The 27964-nt window shown below is 40.2% G+C and overlaps 3 protein-coding genes across 3 annotated transcripts in view; 2 read left to right on the top strand and 1 right to left on the bottom strand.

Annotated features, from left to right (window-relative positions):
* MYO7B (myosin VIIB) overlaps nt 1-2689 on the top strand; it is a 48401-nt gene extending 45712 nt beyond the window's left edge. Inside the window, 1 exon segment of the mRNA XM_050712479.1 lies at nt 74-2689. Within this exon segment, the coding sequence (XP_050568436.1) occupies nt 74-157 (84 nt within the window). The 3' untranslated portion in view covers nt 158-2689.
* A 145-nt stretch (nt 2690-2834) lies between these two features.
* LIMS2 (LIM zinc finger domain containing 2) overlaps nt 2835-27964 on the bottom strand; it is a 31353-nt gene continuing 6223 nt past the window's right edge. Inside the window, exons 2-10 of the mRNA XM_035544542.2 lie at nt 21527-21686; nt 20647-20713; nt 20110-20230; nt 9937-10086; nt 8932-9082; nt 8015-8107; nt 7127-7175; nt 6865-6940; nt 2835-6038 (exon numbers count right to left, since the gene is read on the bottom strand). Of these exons, the coding sequence (XP_035400435.1) occupies nt 5891-6038; nt 6865-6940; nt 7127-7175; nt 8015-8107; nt 8932-9082; nt 9937-10086; nt 20110-20230; nt 20647-20713; nt 21527-21686 (1015 nt within the window). The 3' untranslated portion in view covers nt 2835-5890. The remainder of the gene's footprint in view (nt 6039-6864; nt 6941-7126; nt 7176-8014; nt 8108-8931; nt 9083-9936; nt 10087-20109; nt 20231-20646; nt 20714-21526; nt 21687-27964) is intronic.
* On the top strand, nt 16772-18908 carry GPR17 (G protein-coupled receptor 17). The gene has a single exon (XM_035544551.2). The coding sequence runs from the start codon at nt 16789-16791 to the stop codon at nt 17821-17823; it is 1035 nt and encodes a 344-aa protein (XP_035400444.1). The 5' UTR covers nt 16772-16788; the 3' UTR covers nt 17824-18908.

Genomic DNA, 27964 nt, shown 5'->3' with positions numbered 1-27964 from the left:
CAGAGAGGAAATGACAGTTATTTTTGCTTATGGGGCTATTTGAGAGACTTAAGACTTCTTTCTTTTCTGACAGGGTTACAAAATGGATGACCTATTAACATCCTATGTACGTGTGCTAATGAATGCTGTAAACAAGCAAAAGAGCCTCCCAGCCTGAAAGCAAAAAGAGAATCCATGACCTACATCAGTGCCAAACTACCTGTAATTTCATCTCCCAGAAGAAAAATTATTTAAAAAATATTAATCTTGCTGATCAGTTTTCTGATCACACACTGAATTTGAACTGTGCTGCTGAAATATTACCACAAGAGAAGCTCCACAGAGCACGTGCTTTCAAATATCTTCAGCACTTCTCTTTCTTAGGTGTAGTATTAGAATTCCATTCAGTCTTTGGATTCAGAGAACATTTAGCTCTATTTTAATCTAATACTCCAGATCTCCTCCATTTTCAAAGAGAGAAACACATTAACAGATTTTTTTTTCCTTTTGGACAGAAAAGCCCCCTTAGTTTCTTACACTCTTACCAAATGCATAATTTGCAAATAAAGGTAACATCTTTTCCTTCGTACTGGAAATTCTAAAAGTGGATAAATGCCCTTTAGTAGAAGGATAATAGGACAGCCTGAAAGGCAAGATAATGTTTTTCATCCTTTTACCACTAGATTATGTACTGAAGTTACAGTAGACTATGACAACCATTTACTGTCACAATATAAATGTCACTCGTGTGCGATGCTAAATTAGTGGGCTGTCCACTAGTTTATCACTGCCTTGGTTAAACTAAATAGTTTTCTTTCTCCAACAATTCATAAAACACTCAGAAACTAATAATTGCTTTCTACTCTGCAATTTCTCTTAAGCATAAACAAACTCTGAAATGGATCTGGATTTTCGGCCCATTACTTCTACTCAGTTGCTCCTATTTTAAGTTATAGATATGCTTATTCAGTGCAAATTGGAACTGAAGAACTCAGTCTAACAGACATCTGTTGAAAAGAGACATATTTCTGCTATATAGAAATGTTCTCAGCTTGGAGTTATGCAGACACTCATTCACAAGACAAGAATGGTAGAAAAGATCAAGCAAAATTAAAGCTGTTTCCTGCTTCAGGCACTGAGTGGTAATTTGATTCAGCGCTTGTTCACAGACCTTAGTAAAAACACAGCGTTGGACCGTCAGGAACCAGAACACGTAAAGCATATGTACCGCAGTGACAGTAAGCCTAGATGCTTACCCCACCAGAGAACAAGCAGCCATTCCTCAGTGACAAGCCCTCCTTTGCATGTGGTGAAACATGGACATGTCTTAAAGCATTTACACCAAGTTCCTTGAGACACGATCTGGCAGCGCTGGAAAAGCAGCTCTGCTAGATCTCTCACTAATTTGCCAATGTATGCACAATGGTTCCCTTGTTTCCCTTGTTTTGGAGTTTTGTACTTGCATGGCAGGGAAGAGCCCCATCCTCTCTGTGCATATAAATGAGTGCCACACTTGTCAGAATAGTTGATCATTTTGCAAGCAATTAGATATTCCTGCTGTAATGTCCATTGCTGGCAATGGAAACTTTTTAAGACTAATGACTTTTGAGTTGTTTTGTCATCTTATGTCTGATCTAACTGACTGTAAGTGAGAAGCATTCAATACTTCACCTGTACAAAAAGAAATTTTGCATCCAAAATGTACTGTTTCTGGTTTTTAAATAAACTCTGCAGAAAAATCAACCACAATGTCTTTTTCAACATGAAAAGTGAGTATTCAATCCAGATCGATGCAACTTAAAACTGTCCACTACAGTCTGTAAATGATCATAGCATCTCATCTACTTTTCATATATGCAATACAAATTGTATGGCATAACCTCTAAGAGAATGATATCCCTTTTCTGCACATCTTCATCAATTAACACATCACCATTGAAGCAACACATCCAAAAAATTCAACACAACACAACATTGAATCAGATCTGGGCAATCCTCAGAGCTCCTCATGATGTGTAATGCTCCATTGGTCAGCACTGCAATTGTAAATGTACTATATACAACTTGGTTTTCTTTCTTTTTTGTGCAAAGATTTAAAATGTATTACAATTAACTTTATTACAGGAACACAAACAGGTATAGTATTACAGTATTTCAATCCACAGTCACATGTCAGGTTAGACAGCATAAGCAATGTGTGATAAAACGAGAGCTCCACACTGTGCAGAATCTACACTTATCATCAAGGCCTGAACCATGACTAATAGCTGCTAATTCTTTTACTCAGTCTGTGCCATCCTTAGCACTTAATGGTGCTTTACAGACTAGTGCAACTGCATTTATTACATTTGTCTGCAACCTATTCCTTCACCATCTAACCACTGATTTAAAAGCGTCAGTCACATCATCTAATACAAAACACAACATCTAGAAGCTTTCTGTACAGAAGGCTGGACATTTGCATACATTGCACAGACTGTTGTGAAAATAAAGGCTGGGATGGAAACCCTAGATAGCAGATTAGTTTGCCATAAAGAAAGATAGCAAGTGATTAACATACCCTTTTAATACAAATAAGCTTCACATGCTGTGATTTTTAAAAGCATAACCATTTTCAAGTGTAGTCAGTGAATATTAGTCATTGTAATTCAGTATAAATATGAATGTAAACTATAAATGTATATAATGAGACAACAGCTTTTAGTCAGTACAGACTTCTGAGCCAAATTCAGCCTTGATATAAATCTATGCTCTCCAGTGGTATGACACCTAGGATGAATTTGGTCAGAATGTCTATTTACAGCAATGAAAAAAGCATGCAGCTTATTTCTGACCAAGACCTTGACTTTATTTAAAAAAAAAAAAAAAATGTCAGCCTGTCAACACACTAAGCAGAATTTTTAAGTCTGCATTATCTTCTACTTATTTTCTAAAAAAGTAGACTCAAAAAGGTAAAGGGAAGATGCACTTCTTCAAAGTATTTATAATTATTTCTCTTACTCCCTCAATTCCACTGTCTCACAAAAGGTACAGGAGTAACATTAATTATTCTATCTCTGCACATGGCAGGATAAGAAAGGTAATTGTGAAAAAGTAATAATTTAAGAGATGCTAACATATCGTCACCATATGCTACTTATAGAGATCAACGACTATGATTTTTTCCCTCCACTAATTTTGAGAAATGCTCCGAAGATAAGGGCAAAATCCAGATTGTAAAGAACTGAACAGCTTATGAATGAAAATGATATCGACTATCCTTTGAAAGCTGAAGCTTATTTGGTCTACCGAATTTCTAACATGAGACAAAGTGAGAGGACACACTAAATCTCTACTTGCAGTAGTAATTCCATTTGCCTCTACATGCATGCATTTTCCATTGCTGAACTTGAGTGGCCACTAAAAGAGTATTTCCTACTGCCAGCTAAACAGCCATTCTGCATTTACCAGTAAGCATACAGCTTTGTGTTCCTCCACCATTTTCCCAGGAAGCTGAAGACACACAGCTGCTCAGATTTGGCATTAGGTGTGGCCTGTGACTAAGATTATAGGAACAGACCTCCATGCTTCGTGCTGAGAAGAATCTGTGTAACATAGTGAATTGCACCTAGATCTGAAGTTTTGTGCTTTACTGTGTCAACCAAATGCCAAAGAATAGGCTTACAAGACCAGTCTTTTCAGTGGCCACATACTACTGCACTAAAAGACATGTTGCTCTTTGTGCCCTTAACTAAAAGACCATTTAAAGGCTAGTGAGAGAACAGGGACAAGTCGCATGTTCTCCTAAAGCAGTGACAAAAGCAGCTACTATTAGTGTAATCTGCAGTGCACATTGGTCAGAAGACGATGCAAGAGTTCTACCATCAGATTAAAGCCTATCCCCTCATCAGTGTTACAGTGGATGCAGTATACCCCAGTTAAGAGCTTATGGTAAATTAAGACAACAAAAAAGCAAAGCAGCTGAAGGAAATTGAATTAGGAAAGCCAGTATCTAAGAGATGGTGGGATTCTTACCTGCACACACTTAACCAGAATTTCTCACCACTGCTATGATATATTGCTGGTGCAGTTTCATGGGTAGTGGCTACAGCACACGTTAACAGCTATCAGTGCTTTAGCTATCATCTTGTGTAGATCCATGCTGAGCAGAGTATGATGGCAGTGAGAGCAATTTTAAGGCAGCTTATTGCCCCAACCCAGTTGCTGCTCATACACGCCAAAAGTGAGGAAGCTTTAATTTCTTGCTAACTAATTCACCTGGGGCTGCAGGGTGCTGCCAAGACCCAACTGCTTTCTTCGTTTGACCTGCTAAACAATACACTTCGTGGCAGATTTAAGTCACACATGGGACAGCAGTCCTCCAGTGCCTTCCATCCTGTTCACCTTGCAAAAAGGGCAGATAGTCTCCAAATATTCATGGAAAGGGATTCTCAGGCTGCTCAGCTAAGTTCAGCACAGGAAACCACAGGACACACCTCCAAGGGTCTCAGGTGGACTCAGAACATCTCTGCTGATGGCTCACCCTTAAAGAAGTACTGAGAATGTTCAAAACCAATACGCTTCTCAGCACCTTGGGTTGTACTAGCAGAGGCAGTAGGACCAGTGAAACTGCACTAGTGACAGGGAAAACTATTGAGCAGAAAGAAACCTGGAAGCAAAACTGTACTCTTAAGAGGTACAGATTGAAGTCTGAGGTCCTCTCTTTAAGTACACTCAGGTCTTAAGAAGAAAATTGATGGGTAACACTTACTTGGTTGAAAAATTTAAGAAAAATATTTACTATTTTTTCTCCACAAAATTGCATCTGCTATCAACTCTAAATATTAGAAATTCCTTCATGTAACTACGCTTTCTGGATAGTGACCTAAGAGTATATTCTCACCTTTCAAATAAGGTGAGAAGGACTGGATTTGAAACTGAAGCACTTAAATTAATACCATATTATAAACTGGATTTCATCATGCAAAAGAATGACTACAGTTTTAGCCACACTGCCTCAAGAAACATCAGCTGTGTCAGTGTACAGGACATGCTTTGTGTTGACCACTGGAAGCTCTAGTACCCATGATGTAGTAGAGAACAGACTGAGAAAATTATAGTGTCAGTTTCTAAAAAAAAATAATTGTCCTTTTCCATAGCCACCTCCTCCTCATGGAGAGCCCAACTATTTTGAAGAAGCTGACTTGGCCTTGGTAACTGCAATCTTCTTACTGTTGAATAGGGAAGCAGCAAAGAAAACTTCTTCAGCTGCCTTATCATTGGTCCTGAGTCAGACAAGTAGGCAATGTAGATGCCATCAAGTACAATAACTATTGGCTTCTGGGCTTACTCAGTAAAGCTGCAAACCAGAAGGACTGTACAGCATCCATATATGCTCAGGAGGAATCTGGACAATGACTACTGCATCTTGCATGTAGCAAGGAGTGACAGCTTTCAGAGTATTTGCCTGGATATTTAAAAAAAAAAAAAAAAGTCTTCGCCCAGGGTAAGAAGAGAAATATTTATATTTTAACCAAAAAAAAGAGCAAGCCACACATTTCTTCCACCCCTACACTCAACCAGTATTTCCAAATTCTTTAGACTATAAAGGACTGGAAAGAGAAGTACAGTTCAGTTGAAGAAGGAAAGATTGCGTACAGCTCAACAAAGGCAAAAAAAGTTATTAGCAAATTAATAACCAGCCTGTAAACTGCTCTTTGTGCCAGTGTTAACAGAAAATTGCTTGAGAAAAGGGATAGTAAAGATGCAAGCCACATTACCAGAAGCAGGGGAAGGTACTACTTATCTTTGGTTTCACTTGTTCTTAGTTCTTTCACTTGTTCTTAGTTCACTTGTTCTCTCTGACGTCAATAGCTGCTGTGCGCAGCATCTTATGACTGTAAGAGTACAGTCAGTAGACTGACAGACCTGTTTAAGCTGAGTTTAAATCCAGAGCTTTGGGGTGTGCCTTCTTGGATGCCAGCTCCGACAACTTCTTCAGGCGTTTCTTCAGCTCCAGTGGGAATTTCTCATAGCATTTCTTGCATACAGGCTTCATGTCAAACTCCACAAACTTATTCCTTTAACACAAAGAACAGAGAGCTATTAAAGCACTATTTTCAAACTATATCCCTGACTAAATCAAGTCTGCGTGCATCTACATAAATGCAGCTGCTTGCTTTCTACTGCGTTTGTAAAACACCTCACCTCCTGGTCTGGTCATGCGAGTATAAAGATGAGATTTTAATCAGGGAATGAAGGTCTTTAGTATTGCTAGCTTAGTAAGGAGCAAGATTTTGCTATGCATTTGTACTTAACAGCCTAGAATAACAATGTTATCTTGGAATGGAAATATAATTTCATAGGTCCCCTTTGTGATGAATTAAAGCTCCTTCATATGCAAGACCGGTAGGGCCAATCCAGCATAGCAGGTTAAGGGGTTTGAACCTGAGAAAAGAAAATGTAGGATCACTTTGTTTTCTATTCCTCTTCTACATATTTGGGGTAACTAATCTGAAAGAAAATATTATGCTAATCTAAGCAATTGCAAGTACTGTCAGTGAGGGGAGCATACAGACGACTAAGGAGCCATGGAAGCTACAGGTATTTCAGGACAGGCAGTTACTTAAAGTTTAAAGCCTTCCTTCTGTAGAGCTGTCCTCTTACTCAGTCTTCTCACAGAACAGATTCTTCCTTTATGAACAGAAGGAAAATGAAGTAGAGAATATGTTGAGTCCCAGTCCTCTTGCAGTTCTGAAATCCAAGGGATTGAAAATACCCACTCCCACAGAGAAAAAGCATTACTACTCAGTGGGTCAGTAGTACATCGCCCTTCAGAGGGGCACTGGCTCATGGCACCCCAAGCTGATACCCTGCCTCAGGGTCAAACTATAAACACTGACTTACTTCAGTGTAAGCTTGATGTTGCAGGTGGAGCAGGAGAAGCAATTCACACACCAGGCCTTGTTAAGAGCTGATACCACTGCAAAAGCAAAAGCACAAAATAAAAGGAAACTGCCAGATTATTTGAATTTGGATTTGTATCCAAATTCAAATGAGGCCAGATGTGTAAAGAAACACTGGTGCCTTGCAACTGTGGGATTGCAACAGCTGCACTAACAAATGGAAAAGGGACAGCGACCCAAAACAAGTAGGGAACAAATCTTACCATCTCCCTCTATCACGTGGCTGCAGTTGTAGCAGACGTCGCCAAAGAGCTGCACAGCAAAAGAAATAAGAACAGGAACTCATGTTACTGACTGCTCCCCAAATCACACAGCTGGTGGGAACATTAAATTCTACTTAGTGAATTACCAGACATTGCAGTAGCCCCCAAATATACCAATTTAAGTCTTCTGAATAACTTCTCATATACTTGCCAAATTTTCTATGTTCATTTGGATCTCATACTACTAAATACTACAAGACCTTTTTTGTTGATGCCTCACACTCTACCACTGTTATGTGATCTTAAAGTCCTGTACATGGGACAATTTGAGTGTTACAGGATCTGTAAAGTTATGATACTCATTGAAGACAAACATCTCCTGATGCTAAACTATAAACACCAAAACAAAACTTAGAGCTGCTTTCAAAACAGTAACACTTATCTCTTACAAAAGAAAGAGACTAACTTATCTGAGAGAAGAAAATACCAAATTCATAGCTGCCCACTGTCATCATACAGAAAAAATACATTTGTATTGACTTGTGAAACATACTTTTCTTACGCGTTAGCCAGCACAACAAAAATCTCAGGCCCACAGAAGTCAGTAATTAACAAAGAAGTCCATACAAATAGTTTTGGAGTAGAATTAAAAGGATTTTAATTGCTACCTATAGTCAGTATTTCTTCTCTCAATGGAACAAAGAAAAATCAAACTCCACAAGACATTTCTATTCTGCTCTCAGCATCACTTTTCACATCTACCAAGAAAACCTATATTTTTCAGTTAAATCTCAGTAATTTCTTAATACTGTGTGCCTCTACAAATTGAGATTACCAAAGCATTCGGCAGCCAGAGTGTGTGCCTACAGCACAGATGGCAGAATTTACCTGGTTATAGTGAGTTTCACAATAAGCCAGTCCTTTTTTCTCATAGTGTCGGTGCCCCAAGAATGGCTTCTCACATTTGGCACAAACAAAATGCTGTAAAAGAAAGAAGACGCTCACTGGCAAGCAATGTGACTTTTCTATCACCAGGGAAAAATTTGCATAGGTACTGTTCTGTCTGCAAATCATAGCTCAGTACAGGAGACTTAATGATTTAATAAAACTGGGACTGGAAATTATGAGAGTGAGAAGAAAGAAGAAATATTTAGTCTGTTATTACTAACTAAGAATTACATTAAAGATAAGCAGAACACCTGCTGAAAGGGAATCACATTGTGTCTATACTGATAGACTTGTAGAATATTATCTTGCTTGTTTCAGAGAAAAGAAACAGGAACATAAAATAGGGTTGGTATGAATGCAGTCCAAATGAGCAGTAGCATCTCTCTCACAGTTCAGCCTTGGGACGTTTGTCATCGAAAACATAAATCAGTACAAAACTTCAGAGCAAGCTGAGACAACTCAGCTGAAAGTTATAGAAAAAAATGACCTGAAAAGGTTTTAAAGGTGAAAATTGCACTGGTTTTGCCTACATTACAAATTCTAACATTGTAACAAGCCTTCTATCTAGGGATGGAAAGAATATACGTTAGTATATCCAGGTAAATAATTATTTAAATTTGTTAGTAAGTAAGTGCTATTTTGTGAACCATATTCTGCAAGAAGCTTTGCAGTGCAATTCTGATGAACCTGCTATACTCATTCCCTGACATAAGGTGAAGAAAATCTGAAACATAAGCAATTGCTTCCTGTCTGAATTCTTATGTTACACATCACATAATCATCTACAGCTTCCAAAGAGCGCTAGTCCTCTTCCAAAATGGTTCCTGAAGGACATTTCAGATTCAGAGAAGCCTTACCTCAACATGCCATTGCTTTCCTAGAGCATTGACCACTCGTCCCTCAATGGGCCTGCGGCAGGCTCCACAGATGGGGATTCCCATCTTGTCATGGCAGGGCAGGCAATACAGTTCTCCTTTCAGTTCCCGGGCCTCAGCAGTCAACTCCTTCCTGAAAACACAAACGTGTCCCTGAAGTAAGAACACCAAGTGAAGCTCCTTAAATCCTGAGATGATATCTCAGAAGACTAAGCTTGAAAGTTAATATATTTTGGCAATGTTCATGCTGTAAATACTGCGTCATTAAATTCAGCTAGCGAAATACAGCTATTGTTGACTGTTTTTTTCTAAATTTTCTTTCTCAGGTTGCTAGATAAGAGAACACACATGGAGTATCATGTTTTCAGCTAGATACTCTGGCAGAAATATGAGGTGCACTTACATGCAATGATATTGTGTCATGCAAAGACTCAAGCTTCTTTGAATGGGATAGCTCAGGTAAAAGGACTATTCCAGTAGTGGTCAGCAGCAACCAATTTACCTTACTCCTCGGCACTGTTACCCATACAAGGGCAGTACTATGCTCCAGTTACACTGCCTCTCTGAGAAGTAACTTATGTCAGACAGGTATCAGCAAGGTAATAATAGGCTGTGCCAGAAGACAGACACACCTCTCCAAGTCTTTTTTTTTTTCTCCTCCGATCCAGAAATGCAAAATGGAACTATTTTGAGTAGACTGGTAAATACTATCTTTGTACAGCACTTTGATTATAATCTGCACACGGCCTTTGATGTAAGTTCACACCAAGGAACTGTTATCATTTTCAGTACAGGACAGAAGAACAACAAACAGAAAAATAAAACTGCAGTTCTGGGCTTTCCCAATGTCTCCATTTTTCCTCAAAGAATTTCTGTTTGTTCAACGATGTGAAGGCAGCAAAGTTTAGGCCTTGGAAAGGGCTGTATTGCTGACTGTACTGTTTGTCTCTCTCCTTTGTTGGCAGGGTTTAGAATACAAGAACGTACCCACAGTGGGTGCAGTTGAAGTGATCTGGATGGTAGGAATCATTCCTAAACATCAGCGGCTGCTCATCAATTATCAGATGGCACTTCTGACAGATGTACTTGCCCAGGCCCTTAGCTTTTTCACGGTTATGGCATGGCCTGCACAGATGCCTGGTTAACAAAGGAAAGAAAGAAAACATCAGGAAATTCTTTCTACTAAAAAACCGTATACTGCATACTGTAAGATGTACTTTATGTAATCGGAGAAATATCTTCTGAGGTAAGACTGAACATCATTTAGTTTAGTATCCTGTCTGTCACACCAGTCGCACAGAAAATAATATGCAGATAGAACAGTCTCCAAGCAGTATTTCCTCAGAACACTCCTCCAACAGTCCCTGATTTATATACCATACTAGAGATGTTCCACATCTACCATCACCTGACAGTCTTCCAGGTAGTCCTTCCAGCTCTTCTAGATCCAATCCTTTCTGAGAGGTGGACAAGGAAAGGTGGCAACACCCTCTCTCTGTTAATACCTATGGCATCCAGACATATCAGAGGCATTACAGGACTGGGGGAAGGGGAGGGGGGAAAGTTGAGGAATGATAATTAAAAACTATTAAACCACAGCACATTGCTCGAATGCCTTTACCATGGCTGGATTCCTTAGTCTTCAATAGCTAGGACAAACAAGAAGCTATTGAATCCTAGCTCCTCTGTCTACAACTTCCTTTTAGTCCTAAGATTTAATAAATAAATAAAAAAAAAAGAACTATGCAGCTTTACATGGCAAATGTAACTGTTTCTATCTCTTGTTCTAAAACATACTATAAGTACAGCCCTGAACAGGCAGATAAGCCAAATTTGTGGTAGCAAAACTTGGGGAAAGGCATAAAAGGGACTTTGGTAAAGACTGAAGGAATCCACCAGTTTTATCTCAATTGCTTAGAAGCTCAGAGAAGAAACTGTTCAGTTTATTTGCCTACTGCTCTAGCAGCAATGCTGCAGGCTGGGAAGAATTTATGGTAAAACAAAAATGAGAGAGGAATGAGTTCTGCTGGTTTCACGATCACAAAACAGAGAATCCTGTTTAATTCCTTTCACAATATCACTATGAGAAACTCTGAGATTTACAGGTCATTCTCAACAGACACAGACAAAAGGAAAAGTTCAAACAGAAAGGGTGGATTTATGGCTGAGATGGTGGGTTCATCGCAGGGCCCCTTCCAAAATTCTGGTATGATGAATCACTTACTCTTAGATCTGTAAAATGGGGATAAGGATACAACACAGATGTTGTTGTGAGACGTCAAACATTTATGACCCTCAGCTGGCAGGCGCCTGTCTAAGTGCTAAGTATCATTATTATTCTCTCCAAATCTGAGCCCTCCTGTCAGCAAGAGTTTCTCTCCAGGGCTGGAACTACTGTCTGCCCAGACGGAGTCCAGAAAAAGCAGACAGCATCCCATTATAAGGAAACATGCAGCTGTGCTCATCTCAAGATAAAGGCATCAATTTTATTCGGCACTGTCAAATGGAGAGTAATTATATGGGGCAGGACATAGGGACCCTGAAGCAAGTGTCCTGAAAGAGCCCCCTCTCATTCAGCTGAATAAGGTGCCTTCACCCATTTGCACTGATAAACCATTATCAACCCCTCCTCATTCACAAACCCTCTCAGCCGCCCCATAGACCCTCCTCTATTGCAAGCAAAGGGAAGTGTTGGACAGGCTGAGCTGTTACCATAGCAGCCGCCCCTCTCCCTCTCCCTCTCTGCACTCCCACCATTATGGAATTATCCCATTCTGAAATGTCCTGTTGTGTCTATTAATACCCGACTTCCCTCAAACAATGCTTCTCTCCACCCTCCTAAAATAATCAGGGGACTCCAAGAAGTCTGTGTTGAAGGCTGGGAGTTCAGTAGTAGCCATTGTAGCTACCACAGTAGCACCATGAACACTGGAATATTCATACAGTATAGTCATATCTGTAACAGCAGCAGCAAACCCCATGCCAAGGGCTCAGCTGGGAAGAAGACTGCACTTCAGTGCAGGGGTGTCCTCTCCCCTGCTCTGTTGTGTGACTGAGCTGATAACGCACTATCAGAGCTAGAAGGACACTATATAGAGGGGCTCCCTTCTCCACCCTCAGCAACTCTGCAACTGTGGGCTCTTTTTGGATCGTCTCCTTGTTTCACTGCTGCTGCTTCTTTTTGGTTTGCTGCCATCAGGAGTTCCCTGAGATTTTCCCCAGAAGGACCCTATACTCCACCCATAGGACTGCACTGTAAAGAGGTAAGAGACAAACTTCTGTTAGCAGAATAATGAAGGAACTTTCCTAGTGGCATTAGTTTTAGCTGGTGTCAGCGAGGTGGAAAGACACACATGGAGAGCCTGATGAATGTAATTGAAATGTCTGAAACTAAGAACAGGCAGCATCTTTTCAAGTTCAAAGAATAACTTCATTATCCTCACTCTTCTTTACATCACTGCTCCAAAACATAAAACTTTTCAAATTTCTGTATTTCATGTCCATCCATTTGTGCCTGGAAAACTGACAGTTACGTGGTGTGCCCTGCACACTCTGACACTGCTTTGATGCTTATAAGGAACTAATATTTCAGCTGAAGGGTGGGAGGCTCAGCAGAGAGAGGTTTTCAGGAGAATAATATCAGTCAGAACTGGACTATTTCTAACGAAAAGTACTTTCACTGAAAGATAGGAGACGCTCCCATTTGACAAAACACTACAACCATAAACATACAACACCACAAACTGGCATATTCCCAAACCAGAAACTGCTCTAGCTGAGCATGAGAACAGTAATTTCTGAAATCCACCACAAACCTCAACATATACTTCACACTTACCTGCAGTGGACACTGTAACAAAATCTCCAAATTAGCCAGGGAAATAACATATGATAAGCTAATTATTTTTTTCTGTTTATTAATTGTTGCATTAATGATAGGTTGAGCATCTGTTGAAAAGGTAGCCATGTTGTACCTATCCTGACAGCCTTGTGGATTTTTTCTTGCTTATTTCTGAGCCAAAGAGAAAGAGGTACATAAAATATGGTCAGTGTGCTTGCATTTCAAATGAGAAGTGACATTCCTCTCACAGCTCAGTCCTGGGAGGCCTGGGATAATGGCTTACTCCAGAATAGTGCTCTGTTCAGCAATACGTAAATCACTTCATATTCACACAACACCAAGGGTGCAAGCGGACAATAAGCCAGACTCCTAAAGAAGTGTTCTGTCTGTGGAGTCAAAGCCTCTTGGACTATGCTATGTGCCTTAGCACAAACTATACATTCTAGGCCAGTTGGGAAAGCTGCTAGTTTGCTGTCAGCATTCATACAGACGAGTACAACAGGTTTTCTAGGACTTAAGAGCGTGCTTTTTTGTAGGCATGACAAGCCAAAAAGAAAGAAAAAGCCTAAAAAGTAAACACAGTTATTTAAATTCATAGGATAGAAACAAGCAAAACAAAAGTGCAGCTTTAAATAACAGTAAAGGACTTTCTACAGTCTGCAACTACAAATATCTAAAAACTTTTTTTGTATATTTGTAGTTGTCGTTTTTGTAATTATTTTTGTAAAGTTGCAGCTTGCTGTTGAAAACTACACAATTCTAAATATAAGCTCAACAATTAATTCTAGCAAAACATTAGCAAATTAGCACTAGCAAAACTTTTTTTCTGTCCTACTCAAGCGCTACATCACAATTTTCCATGTCAACAAACAGAAATGTAAAGAAAATAAAAAACGTGATACAAATTCCTTTCTAACTCAAAACCTACACCAAATCAGAAAGAGACCCACTTCTCTTTTCTACAGTTTCAAACAGGCAACGAAAAATATCTTCCTTCACCTTCATCTAAAAAGTAAATAAGGTAACAGCAGCTCTCATGTGAAGGTGCTCATTTGCAGGAGACAGAATCTATTTACATTTTGTCATCTGCTCTAAGACTCCCCCTTCTTGCCACTGGCACACTGGGCTTCTAGATAGTCTAACATTCTCCTTTCTCCTCCACCCCACAGTATTTTGCAGTGAAAACATGTCCAGATAGAAATCAATGGCAGAGTCAACACTGACATCACCGAGGAAAAACCCTTGACTTAAATGCCTTGGCTATTCCACGGCTTGCACTGACAGTCAGCTGAATCTGAATTCCAAAGATCTTCCTCAGGAAATAAGCTCAAGTAAGAACCCGTTTGATGTATCAGGCTGCTAAACCCCTAGCATCTACCTTGCGAACAGGGATTACTGCTTTGTTTCCTGAACTGATTTAAATGACTGTCATCAAGACAAGCAACATCCCTGTCAGTTCCCCTCGCTTCAGCCATTTCAGCTGGTCTAGTCTAACATTTCCTGCTTTTTCAATGGTGTCACAACCCTATAAAGGGTAACACTTAACCATCAGACCACCTCATCACTGACAAGCGTGTATGCATATACAAAGACCACTTCACTACATTGTTTACACAAAAAAAAAAATAAAGAAAGAAGATAGGTACCACTGTAGATTAACAGCCAGTAAAAAGGCATACTTCTTTGCTATGCAATATAAAAATACGTATTTAAACTAATTCCATCCAGCCAGGACAAATATTTGAGCATACAACTTTAGTAACACATAGAAACCACAAACTCTTGTGTTCAAAAAATACTTGCAGGTTTTACTTTATAAGGACAAACAAACACTAAAAGCAAAACTTGCGGGCTCCTCTGCAACCCCACGAAATTCACACAGAAAACAGCAACAGTGAGTTCTCTTTTTTGTACGTGGAAGTAGCAGGAACTGCATAGTAGAAGATGTCACATATTTTTATAAAATGAAAAGTCCCTTGGAAAAAAGTCATCTTTGCACGTGCACTTCTAGTGATTCCAAGCTAGTAAGTGGTTGCCTTCTCTAGGACTATGAACTAGAACGCAGCTGGCAGTAGGCAGTAATAACCCAGAGAGTGGAACCTAGTCTTTTCTGTGCCATAAACATGCAGTGCAGCTAGGCAGTGCCTGGAATAAGAAGGCCCCTCTGTGGCCATGTGAAGAAACTTCATTTTCTAAATTTTCTTTATTCTCCCTTCTGCTGACTTTTGTTTCTTCAACTCTGAACTAAGCAAAGTGGTCCAGCATATTCATTTCTAGCTACTGTAGTTTTCTGCCCACCTGAAAGTGACAGCAGCCAAACAAAAGACAGGAATTACTTTTTCCAATGTACTGGTCTGTTCTAAATCACCCATTTCAGTTTCTCAATCAGCCACCAATATTCTAATTGTAAATTGTACTGGCAAGTTGGATGCACTGTCTAATACCTTGGATCAGCTGTCTAATGCTGTAAGATTTCAGCACATAGCACAGCTTTTGCCCAAGACTACATATTCTAGGTAATAATGTCAGCCACCATCTTCAAATGTCAGTCTCAGCAGAGGAAAATGGAGCAGGCCGATCTTAAAGAAAAAACATTTTCATGGGTGACAAAGGTGTCAAAGAAACAACAGACACTTTATTGTCTCCCTAGGCAAAGCAGATACTCGAGCCAATGAAAATTCTTTCTGTCTTTAGCTTTCATTACTGCAGTGTTTTTAATAATGCTTTTCAAATACAGTTGTATTTGCCACTGCCTTGATGACCGCTAAAAAAGTACACAGAAAGAGGAAGCTGGAGTACAACATTGCCTCAGCTTTTTTCAGCTTCCTTAGCTGCTTATTCTTTGAATATGAATTGAATATTATGGAGCAACGGTCAATCAGTACAACATGCAACAGTGAGCACAATGGAGGTATTGCTGTGGATACTGCAACACCTCTGAGGAATCCAAGAAACAGGCAGTGCTGGGAAGTCAGACTGCCTGCATTGCCCTACCACCTACACTGACAGATGAGAAATGTATAAAAAGCCCTGGGTAGGCGCTCAGAAAAATCTAATTGCCTTTTGTTGATGCTGTTCAGGACCCTGCAGACACCAGGGAGACTGGCAAAGCTAAGCTGAGTTTTACCATGCTCCAACTTGGAAAAGCTCCTGGATAAGCTACAGTGGAGCTCAGCCTTTTGAGGGAGAAAGAGAGAAAGTTATGCTGGGAGAAGAAGAAAGCTGTAAGGGAAGGATGGCACTTTGACAGTAACCAGCAGCATGGGCATTACAAGTAATCTTTCCTGAATCAATGTAGTGCTTTTTGCTGTTCAAATGAGATGCTGCTACCCACCCAAAAAGTTTCCCTTTATATCGGTACTCTATGTGCTTGCCACAAATACAGGACATCAGACTAAAATAATAATCATCAAAGATTTTCAGGAAACTTGCTTTTCCTTTTCTTTTTTTTTTTTAATAGCAATACCTGACCTGTCTTCTACTCCTTTTATGAACAAGACTGTTGTAGGTCACCTTACAACAGGTGTGTGTTCAGAAAAGCTGATTCATTAGGATCTCTTCAGTCCTAAATCAGTCTTTCAAATTAAACAAAGCAAGTACTTTCTAGCTAGACATGCAGAACCCACTTCCACTTTTCCATTAACCAGATACATAAGCATGTGACTATTACTCACCTGATCTCAGCACAAGTTGGTGACAAGCTCATAACGAGCTAGCTAGCTCTTTATGGTGGCTTCTTCAACAGGAATTAATGGGCTGGAATCCCAGCTGAGCAGGAGGTATTCAGAATTTTTATATAAATGATTAAACTCAAACTGACATGACCTATAAAATATCTGTATCAGCAAACATGAGACATCACTGCTTTCCATGTGTTTTGTTGTGTTCTCCCTCTCCCCTCCTTCTCCCACCCCCTCCCCCCCGAACCAGGCTTTTTTGTAATATATTGTCTCAATTCTTTCAGGTTTTTCTTTTGTACTTCAAAACTGTGGTGAAAAATGAATGGCCCAGCAGATCCCTCAAGCCTACTTTTCAACTGCTCAAATCAATCAAACTTCTCTTTGGAAGCTTCAGAGCAATGTGGCAAAGAGACACACCTCGAGAACATACTTTTTGCCACTTTCTACTTCCTAGACTTCATCTTGGCTTTTGTTGGCAACGCCCTGGCTCTTTGGCTTTTCATCCGGGACCAGAAGTCTGGCACACCTGCCAACGTTTTCCTGATGCATCTTGCTGTGGCAGACCTGTCATTTGTGCTGGTGCTTCCCACCCGCCTGGTGTACCATTTTTCTGGTAACCATTGGCCATTTGGTGAGATCCCGTGCAGACTCACTGGCTTCCTTTTTTACCTCAACATGTATGCCAGTATCTACTTCCTCATGTGCATCAGCGTTGACCGTTTCCTAGCCATTGTGCATCCTGTCAAGTCCATCAAGCTTCGCAGGTCCCTTTATGCCCATTTGGCATGTGCCTTTCTATGGGTCATAGTTGGTGTTGCAATGGCACCTCTGCTGCTCAGCGTGCAGACAGCAGAGATGAACAACACAACCATCTGCCTGCAGCTCTACAGAGAAAAGGCATCACGTCATGCTCTTGTGTCCTTAGCAGTTGCATTCACCTTCCCATTTGTTACCACAGTGACCTGCTACCTACTAATCATCAGGAGCCTGAAGAGTGGGAACAGAGTTGAGACACACCTGAAGGAAAAAGCTATCAAAATGATCATCATGGTCCTAATGATCTTTATGATCTGCTTTGTACCTTATCATGTCAACCGCTACATTTATATTCTCCATTACAACGGGACCAAAACTTCCTGTGAAACACAGCGCATTCTAGCACTCAGTAACCGTATCACTTCCTGCCTCACGAGTCTGAATGGTGCCTTTGACCCAGTCATGTACTTTTTTGTCGCTGAGAAATTCCGTGATGCTTTGTGCAACCTGTTTTGTGGTAAAAAGACTGTAATACTGCATCAAACGTATGAGGGTAAGACAAATGAAAGCTCGCTAAGTGCTAAATCTGAACTGTGACTTTTACCACTGCTTCAACATGAGAACACTCTGTTCCACCAAAATCAGCAGAGGGTGCAGATATGCAGCATGACAGTCTACCCAAAGTGAAACTCACTCCTGAGGAGGGAAGTTCCATCATTTTAATGGAACTAGAATTAGTAAGAACCCCTCTGACAACTGAGATCACATGCTCCTGTCTTAGCGAAACTGCAAACACAAGTACAGTCCTACTGATTTCCAAGATGTGAAACTCATGGCTGAACACTTAGGAATAAGCAAGGGAACAAAGAGGCTGTTAAATGGACAGCTTCTTTTTTCAAAAGGACTTAATTCCCAAAGCATTCAGCAAGGACTCTTCCTATGCACAATGCATACAGCCTACTTTGGAATTGTACCAGCAGTAGAGACCCATTCCTGAAGTAGATCTGCCTGAAGAGAGAGCGTGCTTGCACATTTTGTTCAAGTTACAAATTCAAAGTGTTTATACGTCACAGACAGAAAACTGATGCTAAGTCATAGCAAGAAAAAAAGCAAAATACTGCAACGCTCCCAACCAGGACTGAAATTCAGATAGTACTCACAATTTTTTAACTGCTTCCCAGCATTCAGAGTTGGAGATGAGCTCTAAGCTTCACACTACTACTTCTATCTACCCTCTGCCATGGCCCCATGGCTTCAGACAGAGGCCAGACAACATTCACTACACCTTATCTTTTACGTAGTTCCACGCAAAACATCAGATGTCTTGATAACACTCAAACTGAAGAATGGAAGAGGGCAGTTTAGGAACACAGCATTCATCTTTACTACATACTGTGAACTTCTGTCTTAAAAAATGGTGAAGGTGAAGAAAAGCAAATATAGGAAAAAACAATAGAATCATTTAGGTAGGAAAAGACCTTCGAGATCAAGTCCAACCACCAACCTGACCTACCAACTCTCATCACAAAAGCATGTCCCTTAGCGCCACATCCACATGCCTCTTAAATACCTCCAGTGTACTGAAGTCCCACTTGCCCAAAGCAGATCCTTACCTTTGAGATGTTTTACATTTATTTAATTTCTGCAATCTATCTAGCAAGACTATTTATTCACTGCAGATAAAGTAGGGATTACCTTAACTACCCTCACTGATATAAACTGCATCCAGTGGAATATGTCTGGGAATGACAAACACACCAGGCAAGACCAGGTACAATGAGAAAGTGGAAAAAGGACCCAAGAGTTTCCGATAGTATTTACTAGCAGAAAGCTTCTATGCTATAGTGATAAATGTTAGCGGAAATGATGATAGGTGAATTATATTTTGGACAAACACATACCTAGGCGCACACATCCCTCTTCTATGCTTTTAGGAACGAGCTACTTACCATTTTAGGTTTGGTCCATAAATTATGAAACCAAACCTACTTTTTCTTTCTTGAATTGTTTCAATCCTAGCTGCTTTCCTAAAAATACCCAGGAACTCTCCTAGGTGCTACGACAACAGCACAAATTCTAACAAGCTGAAGTGTCAAAACAAAATCTATTACGCCCAGCTCTAAAAATTAAGGCACAGAAGTTGCATGCAGGATTGGACAGAAAAGCGATTGAGACGGCTTCCCATTGCACAGGATACAAATACAGAACCTTTACTTCCCCACCATTCAGCTAGTGAAAATATAAACTCCAGGAAACTAGTAAGCTTTGTTCAAGACATATGACAGCCAGAAATTAACTGTGAATTGTGCAACACTGGGTGCTATCTGCTAGAGAGTTTTGTTTTCTTATGATTTGTTTTTGTCCAAGCTTCTTTCTATGTTTTTAGTTTCTTACCTCTAAATTAAACGCGTTAATCAACCTTAGGACCCATTTTTATGTTTCTGTATTTGTAAAATGAATGGTTTCTGAAGACCAGTGGAATCTTATGCTGAATATGCTTTGATGTAATCCTCATGTTATTCTCTTGGACTTTTGCTATGCCTTGATTTGCTGCTCTGCAGCTTACTTGACAAATAGCCTACCCAGCATCACATAATCCCTTTTTCTCACTTGCTACCTGGCCTTTTGCCTATAATCCCTTTCTTTTCCAGAGCCTATCCACTCACTACTAAAATTTGAATTTCTGCTTTCTATGCATTTCATTGAATGAAGAACACTATTCTTCATTCCATTTCCCATCTCCTAACAGGCTACTCCTTATAGCTTCTCCTCTACCTTTCCAAGCTTTACCTCCCAGTATACAGTCAACCGACCACTCTCCACATCTCACTACTGTATTGATAACATAGTGACGCAACTTCCAGAGCTCCTGCTCTATCTTACCTGCCAGCATTCTTCACAAAACCCAGGTCAGCAAGTGCTACATCACAGAGCTCACAACGGAAACATTCTGGGTGCCAGTTATTGTTCATTGCCTTGATAACACGCCCAATGATGAACTCACCTACAAAAGAAAAGCAACACCTTGAGATGCAGGCAGAAAACAGTTTTATCAAAAAAGTACTGCCCTTCATAATTCTCCCCTTTTAAATCCACAAGAACTGCTACATTCTAATTTCAGAAAAAATAATTCTTCCCACAGCCAGGATGCCCCAAATCACTGCTGATGATATGTTTTGTTTCTCTCCAGAGTTTCTGTTCCTTAAAATGACTCCAACAATCCCAGCCCAGGGCTGTACAGCACTCAGAGATGGAAGGTGTGCACAACCCTGTAGCTGTTACTCTGTGGTGTTGACAAGGATGCATATGCTGCAAGGGAGACACTGCTAAAAGAAGGGCCACTTGCCCCTAGCCTTGAGGTTAGCTGTAGTAAATCCATAGCTGGATGAGGCTACACAAATCTGTATTTGGACACCTTACCACATTCCCCACAGCAAGGAGCAAACAGCATCTGAAAGTCATGCTCGCAGTACTTCCGGCCTTCAAACTGTAAACAAAAGAGAGAAGTAGTCCTCATGAATAACTGAACCATGTTCAGTTCGAATAGTTCAGCATGATTTTCCATTGAAATGATTAATCGGTCAAGGTAAGTCACATTTTAGAGTTCTAGTCTCCCTTCTCACCTGTTTTTAAACTCCCAAGGATTTTCTTAAAGCAACATCCAGATACGGTTTCAGCCTTTTAGTGAATTAATTTAGCAAACAGTTAAATCAATAGCAATGCTCTTATGAAACAACAAAAATCTTGAGGCGTCCCAAGCCCTTTTCCTAGACTTGTCTTTTTTTTTTTTTTTCCTTTAAATCACGTATTTGGAAGTACTCCTCCTGCATGAGACATACCCACAGCAAATTAAGAATGCAGCACATTTAAAATAATGTATTATTCAAAATATATGCTTGCACAGATTCTGCAAAAATATTTAAACTTTGTTTTTAAACGGGTTCACCAATTTCATTTGCCAGTTGGAAAAGTTTGGTACAAAATATCTGGAAATAAACACAAAAAATCACTTAAGTCTAATGAAATATTAAGAAATATTTTGTGTTTTCTTTTCGATATGTCTCTTACCCAGAGAGCAAACAAAGTTTTTGTCGTTACTGATGAACAGAAGGAGTATTTAAGAAAAAAAAAAAAAAGAAACTAAGTTGGAAATCCCTCAAAAAATATTAACATAGGTTTAGGGCTAAGAAATTAAACATGCAGGAAAGATGAGAATTCCTATTTCTGCCACAATTTTCACCTAATTCCTTGCCTTTATTGATGATACTTCTCTACTCTTACACGCAGTCTACGACCTCACCTCGTAAAAAAGTCCATCTGGGAACTGACGAAAGCACTGAGCACAGACAAAGCAGTTTTCATGATAGAGCTCCCCATTGCTGTTCACAATCCTCTCGGCAGGATCAAATCGAGTCTGGCAGCGTTCACATACTGCATTTGCAAGAGCATCAGACATATTACTGGAATAAAGACAAGAGTAAGAACATGAGCAATGCCACAAGCTAACCACGAGTATACTTATACCATCCAAGTTTCCCCAACATCTAGAAACACAACATTTCCATTGCTTTAAACTCCCTTTTACACAAAAAAATAACAATGAGCAAGTCAATTCAGCACTGACATCAGTTAGGAATAATGTTCTTGCAACTCACACAGGATGGCCCTTGTGGCTAAATGAACTCATGTAGCAGATATATCTATCGCACACTTTTGGCTGCTTCACCAGTCTTTCACCCCATTATGTCATCCTCATACCAAATATCCACAATTTAAAATAAACCAGTAGTTCTGAGAGCAGCAAACCCAATAAATCCTGACTTCTCAGGATTTCTGGTCTCAGGATGCACACTTCTCGGATTTTCTAATGTGTAGTAAGCATCGAGCTCCCACCACAGTCTCCCCTTCACTGTGAGAATTCACAGGGTCTTTCCCCTCTACCAAGCAGCTTATGTACATAAGATACATTTTACATACAAGATTCATTGAAAAATAATTACATACAATGTCTCTGTCTTCCTGACAAATTAGTTAAAACTGTCAAAGGATTAAAGATGTCTGGAAAGAAAGTCACCCCCCTGACTGCCTTGGCAAGTATCAGTAACATCAGCTTTATTTCCTCAGAAAGCAAGGCTAAAAACAAAACAAAACAAAACAAGCGCCACACTTCCAAATCATGCAAAAGACTGTTTCATCTTTCTCCCCTAGAACGTGGAATGAACCTAACATTTTCCAAAGAGATTTTCATGTTTGCCAGCATGGTAATCTAAGTTCTCTATATAGGAAGAGAACGTAGTTTTAAAATCCTGTATCTCGTGTCCAAAACAGGATGGAAAAAACTATGATAAGGAAAGAGTTTCAGTTGCTTGTTTCGATGCAATCCTTCTTTTAACCATTGCGAAGACAGAAGTTTTATAGGCAAGGGAATAAATAATTTTCAGCACATCAGAGATCTCAGAAATATTTTGCAGTAGTTTTCCTGAACCACAATATACAATATATGTATATACAATAAAAGATGGCTTGGTTTAAAGGTTTTTTATTTTCCTTTATTTTAATCATAGAGTCATAGAATTTGTTTTCATATACAAAGCTACTTAAATTGTTTATTTTTGCACACTTAGAGATCAGAACCATCATTGTTCAAGATGTGATAACTGTTACTGTAGTAAAAAGCTGCATTTCCTTTGTTAGAGCTACTCTACAACCTGATGTTCTACGTTCCACATCTCTTTACAGAGAGCGGTAATTCAAAAACCACGTTCCAGTTGCAGCAGATTCTCTTTCCTCTGGTCAGAGGCATCCCTACAAACACACGCTGCCATTCGTATGCCAGCGCTTTGGGCTCTGAGTGCAACTGGAACGAGCAGGCAGCGGGGCAGGCAGCGGGGCAGGCAGCGGGGCAGGCAGCGGGGCAGGCAGCGGGGCACACCTTCCTCCTGCCACCGCAGCTCGCAGGGCTCCAAGGAGCAAGGCAGAGGGCCATCATTTCACGTATGGAGAACCGATTTATAAGAAACCAGTTAGAACTTGTTTCTTTACCGCAACAGGAATGAGCTTTAAAAAATGGACACGATCCGGAATTACGGACCAACAGGAAATCCTGTAACTTTATAAACTACAGACTATGGGTTAAAGAAACATTTTATCCTGCCGGAGTAGCAAAAGATTAGGTCAACACAAAAATACCAGTGCTTGCACCAAAGCTGAGAGATCGTGCCTCTGATCTAATCAGCTTACTTTCAATTGCCACTCTTCCAGTTAAATCATGCACCAAGTATGCAACAGTACTTGAAAATACAAGCTTCCCAACAAATACTGCTTCTCTCTTGAAGATTTTGATGCCTGGATTCCAAGACTTGAGCTAGCCAAAAGCCATGATTAAGACAACTTCACATTTATACCAGTGAAAAAATTACTCTGGGTTATGGGAGAAAACTGAGCAAAAAACTGTCTCAGTGAGTCTCACGGTAAAGCCTAACTTCTAAACAATATAAAATCTATTGGAAATTAAATTCCAAGTGAAAATCAAATGTGCTGCTGTTCTGTTCTCACTGTCCTCTCTTAGACCTTAAATCCAGAGTTGTAATTTATTCTAACTCTCAAAAAATTCATTCCCCTCACTCACTTGCAGAAGCATCAGAAGTCCCGTGAGTTTATTCCCCACTGTGCTGATGCGCAGTGATGCAAAACGTCCAACTCCGAGCTGTGGAATGTGATGTGCAGCTAAAAAAAAATCACTAGAGATTTTGCAATCTAGTATAAAACAAAAACTTCAAAGAGCTGGAAATGGAAATCATTAAAAAAATGAAAATGTTTGCACTAAAAGAACTTGGTTGCTGCAGACAAGATTCCCTTAACGGCCTAAGGAAGGTGACTGTGACACAGCCAGCGCTGCGCAAGAATTGCCACTGTGCAAATGCGCTAACGACTGCAACTCTTATGCATCAGAGACGCTACTAATCTGGTAAAAAAGAAAAATAAAATGAAGAGCCCGTAAACAAAACAACACAGTTCTCTGCCTCAATTACAAGGCACTTGAAATTTGTTGTGAGAGCTGCACAGGACATGTACAGCGGTACATGATCTCCCCAGCGATGCGTCTCCTGGGATACAAACCAGCAGCTGTGGATCTTCGATAATCAGAGCTTGAGCTTTACCTCTCCGCTGTCTTTTCAGTTACAGCTTTGCATCTGTTTTTAAGATGTTTTATCATTGTCAAGCTAAAATTTGCAACTTTGGCACTGCCATAAGGGCATGACTTTGCATCTATTTAAAGTTCCACCTTCATATATGCCATAGTTTAACAATTTCCCTCAATCACACACTCCTGTGCGCCCTCTCCCTTGCGACAGAGCAAGCATTTCTTCAACTAGATCAAGATTAAAACTAACCAAGGCTGGAAGGGGGAGGGAGGACAGTTCTAATTCAGAGCACTTCTATGATCCAGTTTACCACACTGCTGCAAAAACACTTGTGACAGTAGCATGGGGAGGGGAGAAGCAACACCAAAAATTTCCTTGTGATGGTGATTCCAAACACGAACACAGAAGATTGAATTCCTGTGACAATCTTAAGACACTTAGACATGAGTCCTTCCCACAAAAGACAGTCGCCACTATGCAAAGCTTCTTGCATTCTATTTGCTCACCAATTTTTTGCAACACAGCGAAATATAAAATCCTCTTCTGTTTTAACAATAAGCGGGTGACACAAAGACAGGAAGGGCTTTTAGAACATGGCCAGCTCAGCATCCTGAGGCTCTCCTGTCCGGTGTAAACCCAACAAAATACCAGCGCTCAACAACATGCCTTCCAATCTCTAATCATTACACGCCTTACCTTTAACTAATTGTCTTCGTTAAAATGCCTACTTTATAGGAACCAGTTAGTTACCATTATAATTAGGAGAGGGTTTCTCACGCTTTGACTTCTCAGAAATATTAGTTGTAAAGTATCAGCATCGCTGGCAAGTTCCAAAAGAAAAATCATCCTTTGCATGAAGTGGAAGTTTATGAGGAGACCTATTCTGTGCCGCTGCTACAGTTACTGTAGAAAGATTTGAAAGCATTCTACCTTCTTAGATCACTGAAGTCAATATGGATTTATTTTCCACAAATAGTTTCAGACATCTTTTGTCTGTCAAATGTCATGTTCTTATACCACATTCTCTTCTAGATTCTGGGAATTGGGCCTGTATTACTTCAGTAAAAAAATGTTGGACTTAACCACCAAGACAGCTGGTTAAAATGCTCCAGCTTCTATAACGTTACCTTCTTTTTCACACATTTGTCCCCAGGGATGCAGCGCTGGTGAGAAGCTGAAAAAAAGTACTTGTGCTAGGCCATAACGCTGGGGGAGCCGGCAGCAGTCAGTGGGTGCTGAGCAGCTGCACGGTGCATCACTTCTTCTGTGTATTCTTTCATCATTGTTCTGCCCTATTAAACTGTCTTTATCTCAACCCGCAAGCATTTTACCCTTTTTGGCCAGGTTAAACCACAACACCAAGAAACACCATGTGTCTGTATCAGAGAGCCAGTAGCTGAGAGAAAAACTGGAGCACTCCAGGCTCCTTCCCGTCCCCCTGGCATGGTTGAGCATTTGGGGCTTTAGGTCCTTAATGGTGACAAAGACCAAAGAAAAAAAAAGTATTTATTGGGACAATACCAGGCTATGATTCATTTCACAGATAATGACCAATAAAAATAAGGAGGAAGTGTATTAGGTCACGAACTGCTGAAAAATAACCCTTAGCTACACTTATCACTCTTTCGAAATCTCTTCACTGTAGCTGACATTTCTCTGGATACATTTTTCAAACTAGCTCAACTTCTTTACGGTTATTATTAATAGGTTATGTGATTTTCAAAACTCAAAGTATTTTTATTAAAATATAAAATGATTTTATTAAACCTGTCCTAAAATATTGGAGAAAAAAAAGCATTCCCATGTATTAAATGTGTGATATGTTGTACATTTGATAACCCCAGCATAGTTTAACATTTTCAGAATTTCTCCTTCTGCCTTTCAGCATATCTTCTTGACTACACAGCCCCAACCTCCCAATGAAATAAACATTTTTTCATATTATTTACTACCAAAGGTTAATTAAGAAAAACATACAAATGCAACTTACAGTCACAATATGGAGAAAAATCTTTATAGCTTCCCGTCACTCACTCCTTGACCTACCAGCTACAACAATTTGCTATTTGTAGAAGACAGATTTTAGAAGCAAAACGATTCCGCTGCTTCACACACTTGAGCTGAGAACAGACCTCAGTGTCCATACAGGTGGCCTGCAGGGGAAACCACCAGCAGGCAGACCTCTGAGACCCGCAGCAGCAATGGAAATCTGTCGGTATTCACACGGAAAAAATCCTATGCCACGAGTACTTAGTAGCCCCCCTCGATGTAGTGCAACACTCAGTTCCAGTAACCCCTGACTGATTACTTCAACAGACACGCATCTAGCAGAGCCTTCCCCCAGCCCAGGGAAGCAGCAACAACCAAGAAGCGTGCATGTTTTGAACAGGTTCTGCCTCTGGCACACCAGAACCACCCGTTTATTACCAGGCATGTACCGCTTCACCCGCACCGTGTACCTGATAAACAACTTCTCACACACGTGTTCTGTTATGTCCCTCCTCCACTTCCATGATCTCAAAGGAACCAAAATGACTATGTTGTGATGGGCGTTCACCAGCACTGGTAAAACACATCATTCTCAAATGGGTTCATCAATTTCCACCAAGGAGTAGCAACACTGCTTTTGGATTACTGTCCTGGGCGTGAAGAAGGGACATAAACCAACAAAGTCAAACAGTTGAAAGCAAACTACACGTTGAAAAATGCTGTCATCTTACATCATCTCCTTGTCCTTCTTATCACCAGGTCTCACTGGTTTTCTGTTACAGGTCTGTTTCTTTGCTGCTTTTTCAATGCTTATTTTCTTTTCTCTCACCACTCCCTCACGCGCTTCTCGCTCTTCCTGAACAGCATCCTCTCCCCTCAACGGGGCTGACATTTCTTTACTGTCCTCCTACTCTAATGAGGGATGCAGGGTTCAAACCAACTGCTCTATTGCAGGTAAGCATCAGGGCTATCTCTAGCTAAGAAAAGACTGAAATGCAAAACTTCTGGCTGCCAGAAGAAAATCTCCTCTACTGCATGCTCACCGCTATTGCCAGTGACGCAGACTTCACATCCCATACTTCTGCTGCAGCTCACAATTCTCCCAAAATGCAATAAATTACTTACATTTGAATTAATTTGTTCAGTGTTAAATATTAATTAATTTCTGCCCAAAGTTAACTTCAATGAAAATCGAGGAGACAATTACACTTTTAGTCTGAAACACAGGAAAATTACCCACTGAACCAAGCCATGTAGGTGTCTGGGCAGATTTAAGCAGCTTTGTCTGGTGTGCTCTAAATAAGCTCGAGAAGCAGCTATACTAGAAGCTTCAGTTTCTGATAGACTGGACTAATTTACAAAAAGTAAAATCAACTAGCCTGCTATCTACAGAATAAACAGACCACTGAGCCCTAAAAATCAAGGCGCAGTAAAATTGTATCAGCATTTTGAAAAATGACTGCATTTCACAAACAGTGAAAGAAATACTTTATTCTCACAGTACCTAAACGCTTCACCATCAACAAGACCAGCCCTGACGCTGGATCTGAACAGTCCAGCACAGTGCTTCCAAATGGGAAAGGTTCTCCATTACTGCTTTCCTG

Source organism: Cygnus atratus, chromosome 9, assembly GCF_013377495.2.
Source record: "Cygnus atratus isolate AKBS03 ecotype Queensland, Australia chromosome 9, CAtr_DNAZoo_HiC_assembly, whole genome shotgun sequence".
NCBI classification, from domain to species: domain Eukaryota; kingdom Metazoa; phylum Chordata; class Aves; order Anseriformes; family Anatidae; genus Cygnus; species Cygnus atratus.
This window is presented reverse-complemented; position numbering and strand designations above follow the sequence as displayed.